We start from the raw sequence: 14,955 nt of genomic DNA on the forward strand, positions 1-14,955 counted from the left end.
CAAGTTGGAAGGGCCGTCAGGGCTCATATATCCTCCATATACATCTAAACAGCGTCAGGGGGTCCCGCCCCGCAGCCCCGCAGCCCCGCAGCCCCGCAGCCCCGCAGCCCCGCAGCCCCGCAGCCCCGCAGCCCCGCAGCCCCGCAGCCCCGCAGCCCCGCAGCCCCGCAGCCCCGCAGCCCCGCAGCCCCGCAGCCCCGCAGCCAGGCTCGGCCGGGCCGCCTGGCGCCCCCTGGCGGCTGGGCGGTGCTGCGGCGGAGCTGCGCTCCCGAGGAGGCGGAGGCACAGCCAGGTGGGCTGCCGGGAGAAATTCCAGCTTTAGTTTCAACAGCGCTTCTTTCGCACCAATAGTTGCTACTTCTCCCTGGAATTATCTCCATAAAGTGTGCTTCTAGGACGGTATTAATATAATACAGTCATATAATTTTTATTCCGTTCTTACCCAGTTCAGGAAAGAGCAGAAGTGAAACGTGGCATGGATCAGCAATGTAACAGAGCATATGGGATCCCTTTTGTTCTCAGTAACTCTAAAGATCATTTAGATTTGCTGCTATCTGTGCTTACTCACATATGATGTTTGTTATCCGCGTTATTTTTTCTCCCTGATTTGTTCCCTGTGAAACAGAAGAAGTCTCATCATCCTATGGGAAAACACTTCTTCCTTTCAGCTAAAAATGACCCTGCAGGGCCCTTTGCAGGCAGCACTGGGGAGGTGAGAAGCACAGACAGCAGTGCTCGGTGGTTGGTTCTGTGCAGGAAGCTGAGCAGAAGATTCCTTGCCATGCGTGTGCCAGGCCACGCTGCTGCAAAGCCTTTGCTGTCCCTTTCAGCAGGGGCAGGACTCACAGCTGAGGGTGGGGAAGGTTTTCTGCTCTATCGTATGGCAATATAGCTCTGCTTCAAGGCGTGCATCTGCTGTTCTGTGCAGGTTTGGCTGAGTGCAGGGACTGCTGTTTCATTCCTCATTTTGAGAAATAGTCAGGAGAGGACTACTATCAAGAAATAATTATTTAAACCAGCTTCCAAAATAGACTTTTGTGTAATATTCAGATACTGGGGGGTTGGACTCGATGATCTCTACAGGTCCCTTCCAACCCATACAATTCCGTGCTGTGGTCATACAGCTCTTGCAGGTATTTGAACAGTGAACAGTTTGAAAATGCATCCACCACAAGTAAATAATGGAGCTACCATGTACAGTTAGCTAAAGGTCAAACATATCAGTTATTAGCTGCAGTAATCACAGTTTGCAACGCTTCTTTGAGCCATTAGAAAGGTGTAATTTGCATGTGCTTTTCAGCAGCGGCATTTCGATGTGAAGGAGGCTGCTCCAAGCAGATGGATTCTGACTGAACAGAGCCATGGGAGGGCACAGCAGGGCTGTGCAGGCAGGAGGTTGGGAGCTGTGGCCATGCTGTGCCCTGTGCTGAAAGCATGGTGCTCAGTGCCTGGGCTCACAGCCCCGTGCATCCTCAGAGATGTGGGGCTGCAGGTGGGCTGGGTTTCTGGAATCGCCTGCTTTCTTCCACATGCTGTGAGCATTTCCCTGCCCAACGTGACTTATTGTTACTGAGTGATGGGGCTTTCATTGCTCAATCTTGGCATCAGCTGCACGAGGCAACAGAATGCTTCCAAAATGTGTATCTTAAACAGAAAAACAAAACAACAAAACAAAAAAGGATAGAAGCGGCAATTCCAGCGAAACATCTGTGATGACATATTCAGCCCATTATTTTGTCAACAGTGCAAGTATTTGATGGCATAATAAAAGGATACACTTTGCTTAGAGAAAACATCGTCAGATAGCAGCCAAGTTAAATAGGGGGCAATTAAAAGTTTGCTTAACCCACGGGACCCCACTTCCAGAAACACACGGAGCCATTGGGATCCCACCTTCCATTTGTATTTGCAAGTCTTGTTTGGGGGTAAAAAAAGCTTTAAGAAAAGATTTTTTTTTAATTGATGTTTCATAGAAAAAAAAATAAGTAGATATGTAAGTTGATATAATAGCAACAAATTGTGTACTGCAAAGGGAAGTTCATCATGCTGTTCTTTGTCTCCCTCAGATTCTCACATCTGTTTTCCTTGCAAGGGACTTTTGACAGCGCTGGACTTAACAGACCTTGAATGTGAAGGTAAACCTGTCACCGGGCACCTGTGGATTCTCCTTCTGACTGTTTGTGCTCACAGTGCTGTGTGTTGCTATTCAGAGCCCTGTTTTGTTTTCAGCTGTGTGACACAAGGCGCTAAGTTCAGCACAGGAGTGTAAGTTGGGCTGCCAAAGCCAAAAGACAGCCTGCAGCAATTCCGAGTGGTGGGTGAGACATAGCAACCCTTGGGATCATTGCTTAGCAACTGCAAACACACCGAGGAGTAAACCTCACTGCCCGGATCTGCAGCAGCCCTGAGAAGTCCCTGTTTCACCTTGAGATCTCTCATGCTTGAGAACTGATGGGCATCTGTTTAATTCCTGTTCGTTTGCAAAGCCACTCTGAAAGCAGGAAGAATAAAGTCTGTTTTGATACCTGCTCTAAAGGTAAGGAAAACAGTTCTTTAGAGCTTCAGAAAAGAAAAGAGAAAAAGAAAGCCTTTGTTTCATGATCAGATATGGAAAGGGTAAAAGGGTGTTGGGCTCCTTGTGATGGGTGAGATAGGCGTGGAGCACTTTAGCAAAAGGCAAAGCTATTTCTGAGCATCAGAGATTAGACTCTGATTTTGAAAGGGCTTCTGTAACCCAAACATCTCCAAAATATTTACCTGAACAAACTTTCCTGGCCATATCCCACCACTCAGAATGCCCTAGCAGAGGAACAGCAAAACCATAAACGCCTGATTTATGAGCAGGTTTGGGTTTTGTACAGAAGATGGAGAGGTAATCGCTTTGTACCTGCAGGGTTTGCAGCAGGAACACTTCTCTCCCAGCCAAGGAGCTGGGAAGTGGCATCCTACTAAATAATGAAACACTTATCTTGCCTTCAGCTCGAACAAAGGCTTGCAGGAAACTTTATATCACATTTCAAATGTCCTATGTGTTCCTAAAGCTGGTCTACGTGCACTGTTCTTACATTATTTGGACTGTCAAGCCTCCACTTAGAAACATCATAGCACTTGAGAGCTCTGTGTCTGATGGGCCAAATTCTCAATGCAGATGTAACTGATGTAAATCAGCGTTGAAGTTTATCAGCTGATAGCTCCTTCCACGAGCAGGAGTTTATCTCTGTAATCACTGAGCAGCTCCAAGTTTTAGGGATTGATCCTTTTTGTCATTTATTTTAAATTCCATGCTGTGTGTGTGCTCTTCCATACCTTCACAGCTCCATTTATCTGCTCTGCACTACAGCCATCAGCGCAGCCCCGTGTGCCCTGTTCCCCTCTTGGGGTCATGCCAGTGCTGTGGGACTGAGATAGAACAGCTGCACTTCGGTTCTTCTGTTGTTCAGAGACACAGAGGCACTTCATAAACATTTACTAACCCACAAAATCATCCTAACAAATAGTTGAGAGCAATGGAGGGAATACATTTGTCGTCACTGAGAACCAGGCACCCCCTACAGCAGAGTGCATTTGCTATTTTAACACTGTGCAGAATCCGAGGAGCAGTTTCATAAACGATGTCAAAAAATAACTGCAAGAACAGTTTATTTTGGCACAACAAAACCAGTGGATTTGGAATGTGAGCAGAACGTTTGGTTAACACCCTGCTTTGAAGCAGGAGGAGTCTGGTTTCACAGCTCATTGAGAGAAACCCACCTAAGCAAGGAATGATTTGGCAGGGTTGACAGCTTTCCTTTGCTACCCTTATAAATCTGCACTCCCTCTACACTTTGGTGGCAAAAACAGCCTCCATCCTCCCAGCACTGCGTGGCTCAGGCAGGCAGCCCAGCCATAAATCCATCCCACCCCCAGCAGGTAATCAGCATTGCAAACAAATTACCAGGAGATGCCACCCAGCCCATCTAGAAACAGACTTAGAAATGTAATGCTGTAAAGCATCCTACCTACCCAGCAATATTTGGCTTCAGACGGTGGTTATGAGCCAGGAGGTCATCCTATTAGCAATTATGTTTGGGTGCCAGGAGGGCTGTAGATCACATTTATGTGTTTCCTGGAAGGTTGAACTGTCTTCAGAAAACAGCTACAAATGCTTAAATACGTAGAGCAAAACTGAGCAAATGCAGTGGGATTTTTATGGGTACTGAAAGGCCTCTGTGAAAAAGGAATATTGTGGCAGCAAGTTCAGAGCAGGGCTTCATCTTTAATTTGGAAGGGCGTCAGTTTGGCTGTCTGTTAGTGTCAGTTTGGCTGTCTGTTAGTGTCACCCTGCCCTTGCTGTTGCTGAACACTGAGGTGGGTTGTTGTTTTCTTGCTCTGTTGGTGATTTTTCATGCTGTAAATCATGTGGGTAGGCCCCACTGTGCTCCATTTGTGTGAGCCCCGTTGCAGATGCAGCCCGTTACGTATGGAGACACACAGCAGTCGTTTCCAAACGGTGCCCTGCGAGCAGCTCAGTTCCTTCCTCGTATTTCACGGCGTTAATGATTTGAGAAGAAAGTGATGGAGTTTGGGAAACTGTGACAAAAAATGTCTGCAACTCTATAGATCTGCCTTTTACAAAACAGCCAGAGGTGAAGTGCATGTGAGGAGCCTCGCTGCAGAGCTGTGGGTTCCCTTTCCCAAAGCATCCAGAAGAAAAACAGCTGCAGAAGTTGCCATTAAATAGGAATCCACTGGTTAGGATGGGGGGAGACTTCTGAGCCACGTCCAGCCCTTGGTTTCTGACTCCCCAAGTGAACTGGAATTAATCTCTTCCCTCTTGTGTCTCAGTTTCTTCTCCTATAGAAGATGAACAGTTATTTAGCTGCTCTGTCTCCAAGGGCTGTTGTGATACATAATTAATCTTTATAAATCATTCACTAATCTTTGAAGTAAAGGGCTTGTATTTAAGAGTACAAAGCAGCATAAGAGAACGGAAAAGGCAATAGGAACAGAGTGTTGGTTAATAAAGCTATAGGTTTTCTGGCTGTGCCATCTGCTAGGACACTGCAGCATCTTTTGGCATCACATAACATATTTCTTTTGTTCCGTGTCTCAGTTGTTGGTGTATGGCTGCACAGCCAGAAGAAGTGGCCCAAGCTGGAGCTCTGAAGCATCCCAAAGCTGGAGATAAATGTATGACTGCCTCAGAAATGGAGAGAGACCAGAGGGGTGCTGAGCTGCCATGTCTCAGCGATCGCGCTCCCTGGAAAGAGTGCTTTTATGGAAAGGTGCAGCAGAGGTCCCTGAGTCTGCAGGAGGCGAAGGTGAAGATGATTTGTGCACAAAAGGCAAAAGAAGAAAAGGCAAAAAAGCGAGAGCCCTGTGATGGGCTGTGCCAGGAGTGGTTCAGCAAGGAGAAGGGCTCTCTGGATGCTCGCACCTATTTGGCTGACAAACTCCTACCAACGTTAATCCCAGGAGTGGAAAAACTGTTAATGGAAGTAGAAAGGAAGGCCGTGCTCACATCAGCCACAGAGCATGCCAAATTTGACCCCATTACTTTTCTTGGAGAATATCTGATGAGACATAACCCTCAGTATGACACCTGTACCAAACCAGGCCCCTACCTGCGGGGACTGGATGCGGTCACGGAGGAGCTAAAAAGAGAGATCCCAGATACAGCATCGGAGAGGTGAGAGACCTGAACGTGTGAGAGGTCACAGGACCACAGCTGTGTGCTGCTCACAAAAGGTGTGGTATGGCAGAATGAGTTGAGATGGCAATCTCTGCCTGTTGTAAACACGAGGAGCAGAACAAACAACATGTCACAGAGAACAGCATGACATGACAGCAGTCATTCCTGTCTAGGGCCATATTCTGCCCTTTGCAAGCATATAATTCCTCTTTAGACTCTATCTTAATTACATACGTGGAGTGTAAACTACTTCCAAGCCAGCCTAGGTTAGTGACAGCAGTTTGTGTCAGTATCAAAGGTCTACGGACTCTTTCACACCATTTTTTCCCAAACTTCTCCCAAACTCAATTAACACGACTGCATTAGGTGAATGATAATGCTTTCATTTTAATTGCTCTTTTTATATCGAAACACAGAAGTGAACACTGTGTTTGTAGATGACCCATCGGTGACTGAGAATGATGTCAAAGTTACTCATTCACTCCCAGATCACCGATAGCTGTGTTTGTGTGTAATGACTCCTGTGTGAATGGCTCTCTTCTATTTGCATGAATAGTACATAGAGCTTGAAAATTGGTTTCGGGGTTTTGGTGTCAGGAATTAGGGAAGTAAAACGTTGACATGCCTTATGCATAGTCTCCACACGAAGATAATTAAAGCTGCCAGTATTGTAATGAATAAAATAACATGTTAAGTATCTCTCTCTACCTCTCTGAGTTTCTGTCTCCCTACATTTCTCATCCACATCAGTTACAGCCCATAGGAACACGCCCCATATGAATGCAACTACAGCAGTGTGATGAGTGCCACGCACTCACCCTCCTTGTTGCCTACAGAAAAATACAACTGATTTATCGTGGTACACGTAATGATTTTTTTTTTTTCTTTTTTTCTTTTATTTCTGGAGATTCAGATTGCAAAGTGTTGGCTACCAGTGCCATGTCTTGACCTTATCTTGTTACGCTGTGTGTACGTTTGGGGACAGATTCTCTGTAGCTGTGGGAGGTTCAGAACTGAGGAAGCATCGTTCAGGGGCTGCAATCCCTGCCGAGGGGGTTTATGTGGCCATAGCTGTCGCAGGCTTTGCGTATCAGCTGGTTGTAGTATCATGGGATTTGCATTCTCGGTAGCTGAGGATTTACATATTTGTGATGGCTGTATTGAGGAATTTGCATAGGATTCTCAAACCACAGCAGTGCAGAGGATTGCATGTAGAGCTGAGACTCCTGACGTGAGTCATTGGCTTTCTAAGCAGGAAGAAAATGTTAGCAGAGAAATGCCAGTTTGGGCTCAAAATCTCTCACATAAGCACTAGAAAGATGAAGAGTGAAATTCTGGCTGCAGAGAAGCTCCTGAAGCCTTGGCACTACCTTCAACACAGGCAGATTTCAATGCAGATTCCTTTCTGAAGCTTACCAGCCCTTCCTCGGGCTTCTCTCCTTAACCACAGCCTGACTGGGAGTGAAAGAACGAGGGAGAACAGATGGGAGAAAATCCTTATCTAAATGGATGGATACCTTAAAGCAGACTGTATTTTGTTCGGGGATGGGAGTCCTTCAGTCTGAGTCAGCCGTCCTTGTGTGGGAGTCGGGCGGCTGTCTCCATGAAGGAACATGTTTCATTCTGCAGTGAGAACACCCTCACCACCATCACCTCCTATTTGCTGGAAATGCCTGACACGGAGCTGAGCTCTCTTTAAAATTACAGGATTTATGAACTCACTCTTGAAATTGCATCAGCTGAGAGAGTTGTAGCCCAAATCTCAAGTGATGCTTTGGACATAAATGTGCTTTTACTAAAAGGACAAGAATTTCACTAACGTATTTCTTTTTATTCTTCAGGAGTGGTTTAATCTCTCTTCTTTAAGCTGGTGTATGATGGTATTGTCTGAATCATATTCCCATGTCCTACAGGCTGGCCAGGATGAAGTCTGAGGTAAAAACCAAACGCAAGGAAAGAGAGCAGGCAGACAGAATGAAGCACCAGCAGAAAGAGATGAGAAAAGCAGCGCTGGCAACTCAGTTCAAAGAATGGACAGCGGATGTCAGTGGCAGAATACCAGTTGCACTGGTAACCAGGCTTGATGTTTGGTAACACATTGCTGTGGTCGCTCCAGGTGGGAGGAAGGGCGAGCTGGTGGTGGTGCAGCCTGCCCTGCAGAAGGCACTTTGTGGTGGTGACCCTGATGTCCCTTGGGTCAGGGTGCAGGTTGGTGTCTGACACCTCACCAAACCCCGGGAGGTTGCAGTGCATTCCCTGCAGATGTGGCCAGATGCACCTGCAGGTACAGGGCAGCCAGCCTTGCTCTCCCCTTTGCCCAATTACATCTTCTTTCTAGCCCTATGGCTCGTACAGATCGACACCAGAGCTCATCAGAGATGAGATTTGAACTCATCTTAACGATCTCTTGGAACAAGCATCCTTCTTCCAAGTCACACGAGCCCTCTAGGAAACTGCCCTATGTTTACATGCACAACACTGGAAACAAAGTCTACATTCAGCTTCTTACTTCAAACTCCTGTTTGAAGTAAGAAGCCTGGCTGCCCCACAGCTGTCCCACATGGCTGATACTCAGCATGGTTTACTTCAGCATTTGCCAGCCGTTGTCTGCGTGAAGCAGCCCTCTGAGTGTTACCTTCATTTCTAGATTCAGAGTGCAATGAAGATTTTTCTGGATGTCTGTGCTTCTACTCCCATAGACGCAAGAAAAGGTAAATTTTTGATGTGTCTCCTTTAGTTTTATATTAAAGACTGACAGAGTTGTTTAGGGGAAAACGATGAAACTTGCTTCTCATTGCACCACGGAGCACATCTTGTCTAGCTGTTGTCTTTCCCAATCCCAGCACAGGGGCCTCTGTATCAGCACAGAAAGGTTTTCCATAATTCCCATCCCATTTACAGCTCACACTTGACCTCTCTGAATAATGATCATTGGATAGATAGAGCCAGGAACACCGAAGTGGCAACATTCAGCCTGCTGCCAGCCCTTTGCATAGATAGCCCATAATGATCATCGATGATAACAAATCTGCCTTTGCTAGAAGCAGGGCATTTCCAGAGGGTATTTCTGCTTGCTGCTGAAGTAACCTCTGTCTCAAGCTCACCCTACTCAGCCCTTTCTAATTAATGAACTGCTCCTCTGAGCAGTCATCCCATATGGGCAGTGCATGGTGTGAATGCCAAACAGAGCCTTAATGCTTCTGGTGCAGAGTTCTCCAGTGCAAACCAACAGATCCTGGGCTGAGGAGGAGGTTTCTGTCTGGGTGCTGGCTCTGCAGACACAAGAGGTGCTTGATGTTATATTCACTGATACGATGCTTCATTTCTTTGTATTTAATTTAATTGCACTCCCAGTATGTATATTAACGGAACACTAAACTTTGTTTTATAGTTCAGTAAGGATGTGGTACAGTTTAGGAGTGTCTTAAGCAACAAAAGGTAAATGCATTCCATGGCAAATGCTCTCATCACCCCTGATGTATTGTGGGATAAAGAACAGGAAAATGATCCCAACAGAAAAAGCGTGTTGGTCTCAAAGGCCTCACTGAGAAATGTGTGCAGATGTTTGATATCTTCTCAGTTCCTTCAGCAGCCCACCAGCAGATAGTTTTGAATATCATCATTGGTAAAATGTTTCCTACAGAGCTATTTGGGAAAATCACTGTGATTTTCACACTCCACTCTTGTGAAGCAGAACTGATGTCCCCAAAATGTTCGGGCATTTTCATCTGTTAAATCAAAACTAATTTCTTTCCTCACATAATTGGTGGTAACTGCTGTTAAAATGGTTGAAATTGCACCAACGTCTGTCAAGAATAAATACAAACATGCTGTTCTGAATAGGGAAGTGCAGATTCCCAGCAAGAGAAATATTCTCAGTAAGAACCAGATTTAGATAGCCTCTCTACAGCCAGATCCTTCACATCCTTGTCACTTCCAGCTGCAGTGCAGGATAGCCTCAAATGCCTGCAGTCCAACATGAGAAGTTAATGTAGCACACTGCATGTGAAGATGTGTACAATGCAAAGCACAAACCTTCTGAACCAACATACCTTCGTTTTTTGCTTGCAGCCTGTAAGAGGAAGCTGGAAATCGCAGACACATGGGGGAAAAATGTAAATGCTGATGAATTCATAGAGGTAAGAAATGGACAGAAGGGTTTCTGATCAGAAGGTGATGTTCACCACAAGGCAGTACTGTTTTCCTATGGACAGTTGAGTGAGTGAAGAGCTTTGGTTTTCTGCAGCACCCCTGGTAACTGATTAGGGTCTAAGAAATTAGGACAAAGTGCAGAGTTTTGCACTTGGGCCGGAGGAATGCCAGGCATCCCTACAGACTGCAAGGAGCGGTCCTGGAGAGCAGCCCTGTGGAGAAGGACCTGGGGGTCCTGATGGATGAAAAACTGAACATGAGCCAGCAGTGTGCCCTTGTGGCTCGGAAGACAAATGGGATCCTGGGCTCCATCAGAAGAGGGGTGGCCAGCAGGGACAGGGAGGTGATTGTTCCCCTCTACTCTGCTCTTGTGAGGCCCCATCTGGAATACTGCGTCCAAGTGTGGAGCCCCCAGTACAAGAAAGACAGGGAGCTGTTGGAGAGGGTCCAGAGGAGGGCCATAGAGATGATCAGGGGCTGGAGCACCTCCCCTATGAGGACAGGCTGAGGGAGATGGGCTTGTTCAGCCTGGAGAAAAGAAGGCTGCGGGGTGACCTCATTGCAGCATTTCAATACCTAAAGGGAGCCTACAAACAGGAGGGTGATCAACTCTTTGAAAGGGTAGAGAACTGCAGGACGAGGAGAAATGGTTTTAAGTTGAGGGAGGGGAGATTGAGGTTGGATGTCAGGGGGAAATTCTTTACAGAGTGGTGAGGTGCTGCAACAGCTGCCCAGAGAGGCTGTGGATGCCCCATCCCTGGAGGTGTTCAAGGCCAGGTTGGATGGGGCCATGGGCAGCCTGGGCTGGCATTAAATGAGGAGGTTGGTGGCCCTGCGTGTGGCAGGGGGTTGTAGATTCATCATCCTTGAGGTCCCTTCCAACCCTGGCCATTCTGTGATTCTGTGATTCTGTGATCCTCTGCTGTCACAACGCTTTCATCCAGGCCAGCATCAGAGGCACCATTTGCTTTCCTCAGCCCTGCAGCTTGTGCTGCTGCTGGGCAGTTATCCTAACAGCAGTGGTTTTCAGAACACCCCTCTCAACCCCTTCTCAGAGCTCCCAGTCCCACCGCCCCCTGCACACTGCAAGGACGTGCACTGCGATCCCCTCCTGAAGTCACATTTTGCAGTGGCTGCACGAGGGAGTTGTGGTGTGCCCATATAACCAATTAGCCTGAGGTAATTAATACAGTCCCCAGTGTATAATTATTTCTGATGAAACTCTGCAAGCCATAGGAAACCCTCATGAGTGATGAGAAGCTCTGTGTTTTTAGCCCTGAACTGGCCTGAACCCGAACCAGGCTGTAACAAATGGCTGAGGGCTGTGTGAAGGATAACCAGGTTGAAAAACAGGCAGTTGTAAAATCAAAAGCTGTCACTGAGAAACATCAGAAGCGTGTTTGTAACTTTCCAAAGCCACTGGAAGTGTCACCTCATTACTCCACTCTTCATCAGTCTGAAAACAACCAAATCAGTTCCAGCTAAATTATTGCAAAGCTTTCCAGGCCAGGGCTTCACCCACCATTTCTCCCTGTGACAGAACTGCATTTCACAGCTGGGTTATTAAACCTGGGAGAAGAAGTTTGGGATGGAAATGATGACAGCCTGCAGTACAGCAGTGCTGGTGGGTGCTGTTATGGTAATTAAAACCAGGGCACAAAGCTGTGCAGATGAGTCTCCAGCAGCCATGTGTGATTTTCTGTGCTTTCTTTGCTCTCAGGAGATTCACACATTCAGCATTTTGCACAGAGATACATTTTTATGATAGCTTGTTGATGGCTTTTTTAAGCATGAAGTGAGATATTTTTAAATGTAACCTCGGAATAACTGCATTTAATTAAGGGATCTATTGTGGATAATGGCAGCCCAGAGAATTGCTTTCTGTTACAGAAGCACAGCATCAGTGCAGAACCTCGATGGAAGCACAGCACTGAATGAACGAACGTCAGAAAAATGCTTTCAAGTATTTTTTGTCTGCCCATTATTTTAACTCACTGAAAGATAGGAGACCAGAGAGGAGACGTACGATAGGCACAGGCTGCCAGGCTGTACCAGGTGTTGTCCTCCTTCTTCCCATCTGGTCTTGATGGAACCAAGTGATGGGTTTTCATGGCTTCCCTCAGGAAACACAGCACAGCCACAGGCCTTGTCTTCAGCCCAGTTCTGTCCCCAGTCCTCAGCCACAATCTGCCTTTGCATCACCCAGGCTGAAGGCTGCTCCCTCCCCACGCCGGTCTTTGGCTTTTCATGTACGGAAGGCATTGCTTTTTAATGGGACTTAACATGAACTGACCTTTTTACTTTTTCTTCCTTGAATTCAGTGCAGCTTTCGGTCACTTACAGGCTGTTAGAAACTCTGGACAGACCTCATTTACTTATCTGTAAATGTGAAGTTCAGCATGCAGAACTTCCAGCACTCTGACACCGAGGGAAATGCTCACGTCGCTTTATGGGGTCCAAATCAGGCTTTACGGGTGAGATTATTCTTCATGAGTGCACACGGCTTGCTCGGTTCCCACTGAGATCAGTAGGAACAAAAAGCAAAACATCACTGTTACTGATGATAATGCATTTACAGTGCAGTCTCACACTGGTTAGCAGTAAGGAGGCGTGAGCTTCCTTCCGAGGAGTGCCAGAATCTCTTGGTTAATAATGAACAAACATGCATTAATCGCATATACAATATTTCACCTCTACACACATCAGCTGAGGAAAGCTTGCAGCTCCACAACAGTTCCTCCTGCCCCCACAGCCCAACAGACACTTCTAAGAAACGTTCTGAGGAGCTGTCAGACAGCAGTATTAATACACAGGGCTCTGTGTGTGTCACCAGGCTGACATACCAAACAACACCCTGCTTTCCAACTGCCTCCCCATCGGATCACTGGCACAGAGCTCCAGGCTGCAGCTCTGTCAATGCACACAGCCCCAGCTCCATCACCTCTTCTCCAGCCCACCGTGCCCTTCTTTTTGTGCTGGGATGCAGGAAGAGCTCACATGGCATCAGGAGCCATTCTCTGCCCCCAGCCGCCCTTCAGGCTGTGCTCTGCTGCTCTTCTGCTCTTTCTCTGCTCCCATCTATTTGGATGTTATGCAGTACAGACACGAATAATGCTACAAATATTAATATTTCAGGTTGGTGATGCCCGTGTGGTGTTTCAGCAAGCTCAGGGTGCTCTGGCACTTATGTCAAGTATCCGTGGTCTAAAAACAGGATAAGGGAAACACTGTGTGTTCTGCACATTCTTCTCTTTCCCTTCCCCACCACTGCAGCCCAGCAACCTGCTGTAGTAATTCAGCTCAGGGTTTGGGGCTGTGGTTTGCTCTGATGGCTGTCATTATTTATGTCACACACACCACATTTTTAGAACCATACTGGTTTTGCTCATAAAAACCACATGGCTATAAATCCAAAGTGTTAAAATGTCTCCAAGGCTGGAGCTCAAAATAAATCTCCAGTCAGCAGTACTCCCTGTGTCAGAGGGCTGGGATGGCAGCAGGCTCATATGCAAGAAGCTCTTTCCTTTTCTTATTGTATCCAGAGCTCCCCTCTAAACGCTGCAATGATGGGCAGTGGTCATTTGTGGCATTAGAGAGAGAATGTCAGATCTGCAGAAACGAATTCAGCGTGCCTTGTTGGGATGAAGTCAGGAGCACTAAATGTTGCAGAAAGCTCAGAGGTTGTGCCTCCTGCCTCCTGAGGTGTCCCATCTGAGGCACTGATGCTCCACAAGGAGGGATTCTGATGTGGTTGCTAATCCCTGGGCCAGGAAAGGAGCTGCTCAACATGCCTCACACAGCAGCACGTTGGGCTTGTTGGGAGAACAGTGCTGCTTCTGCAGGGAAGAACAAAGCGAGCGCTGCAGTGCCCGTGCACTGAGTCTGCATTGGCAGACTGATCTACAAAGTCCTGTACTTTTCATTACAAGTGATAGATTCTGAAGAGTTGAACTAATGGTGAAAATGCTTGGGGGATGCCAGTGACTTACACTACTGCTTTCTCTCCATAGTATGTCCATTCCTACACGGAGAACTTTCCAAATGATGCATTCCAAGAGGTCCTGAAGCATCTCAGTCAGTGTGCTGCTGACTTCCAAGAATCCATCAGGCGTGATACATGCAAGCAGATGTTTATTGATCTCTTCCTACATTGTGATCGTGGACAGGTAAGCAAAGCATCTCCCAACCTGATTTCACTGCTTCCACTTTGTATTTCTCTGGGTCACTGCCTTTTTGTGGTTCGTTCCTCCAAAAACTTTGGCTACTGCACAGCAAACAGTTGCCATTGTTCTGCAGTTCTCTCCTCTACATTTGTGGCATATTCCATTCAGCACTCCTCTAATAATCCTTACAGCTCTCCTACCCAGAATGGACGAATGTGCTCCACAGTGTCGTGCTGATAATGTCATTAGCTCCAAGAGAACGGAATCACAGAGCACATTTTGACACCAATGCTGTGTTTTAGAGAATGGCAGCAAGCTGCTATTTCAGGATGAGGAAAGAAACGTGTCCATTACTCAGTCAGAAGACATTTCATTTCCCTATAGCTCTATCAATAGCAGAGCTGTGATGGATTCTCCTGGGCAGAGCGATGCATAAAACTGAGTCCCATCACTGACATGCATTCTGAAAGGTTCCCTTCTTCCCCTTTCATGTTTTAGTGTGACTTTCTTCCTGTTACTTCTGTGGCAGTAATCACCACATCCACCCACAGAGGAGATGAACGATGCAAACTGACCCACAGACATGCACACACACAGGGTGACCCATCACCTGTAGCACCCACTCTGCAAAGCACAGCAGAGCAGTTGTTTCAGCTCCTGATTGCCATTCATTCGGCAGCAGGCAGTTATTCCAGTCTGCATGGCGAGCGTGGCTGGCCATCAGAGAGCTGCAATTAGGGCTGAGAAAGCAGTGCTTAAATTACACTCAGATTAGAAGGTACCCACGTGCTTGTAATGATGATTTCAGATGCACGCATCCAGAAGGATGGCAGCTCAGTGTGAACTGCCTGAGCTGTGCAGCGAGGCAGGACCTTCCCAAGGCAGTACCAAAACATGGATGAGTCACCATTTTAATGCCCCCAAAGTACAACAAAGTCTGCCTTCTCGTTACCTCTCCAAGTGCCCATC

The 14,955-nt window shown here is 46.9% G+C and overlaps 1 protein-coding gene across 9 annotated transcripts in view; it reads left to right on the forward strand.

Annotated features, from left to right (window-relative positions):
- EFCAB5 (EF-hand calcium binding domain 5) overlaps positions 1–14,955 on the forward strand; it is a 31,941-nt gene that overhangs the window by 1,049 nt on the left and 15,937 nt on the right. For 6 of the 9 annotated variants that reach the window (XM_031591644.2, XM_031591646.2, XM_090122325.1 and 3 more), the window contains exons 2-8: positions 2,067–2,135; positions 2,230–2,536; positions 5,093–5,668; positions 7,585–7,741; positions 8,319–8,382; positions 9,743–9,810; positions 13,834–13,989. In XM_031591644.2, the coding sequence (XP_031447504.2) occupies positions 5,103–5,668; positions 7,585–7,741; positions 8,319–8,382; positions 9,743–9,810; positions 13,834–13,989 (1,011 nt within the window). In that variant the 5' untranslated portion in view covers positions 2,067–2,135; positions 2,230–2,536; positions 5,093–5,102. Of the gene's footprint in view, positions 1–625; positions 713–1,001; positions 1,926–2,066; positions 2,136–2,229; positions 2,537–5,092; positions 5,669–7,584; positions 7,742–8,318; positions 8,383–9,742; positions 9,811–13,833; positions 13,990–14,955 lie in introns of those variants that run through there. The other 3 variants (XM_090122324.1, XM_090122323.1, XM_031591647.2) reach the window with 3 other exon arrangements.

This window comes from Phasianus colchicus, chromosome 21 (genome assembly GCF_987193195.1).
Source record: "Phasianus colchicus chromosome 21, bPhaCol1.hap1.1, whole genome shotgun sequence".
NCBI lineage: Eukaryota > Metazoa > Chordata > Aves > Galliformes > Phasianidae > Phasianus > Phasianus colchicus.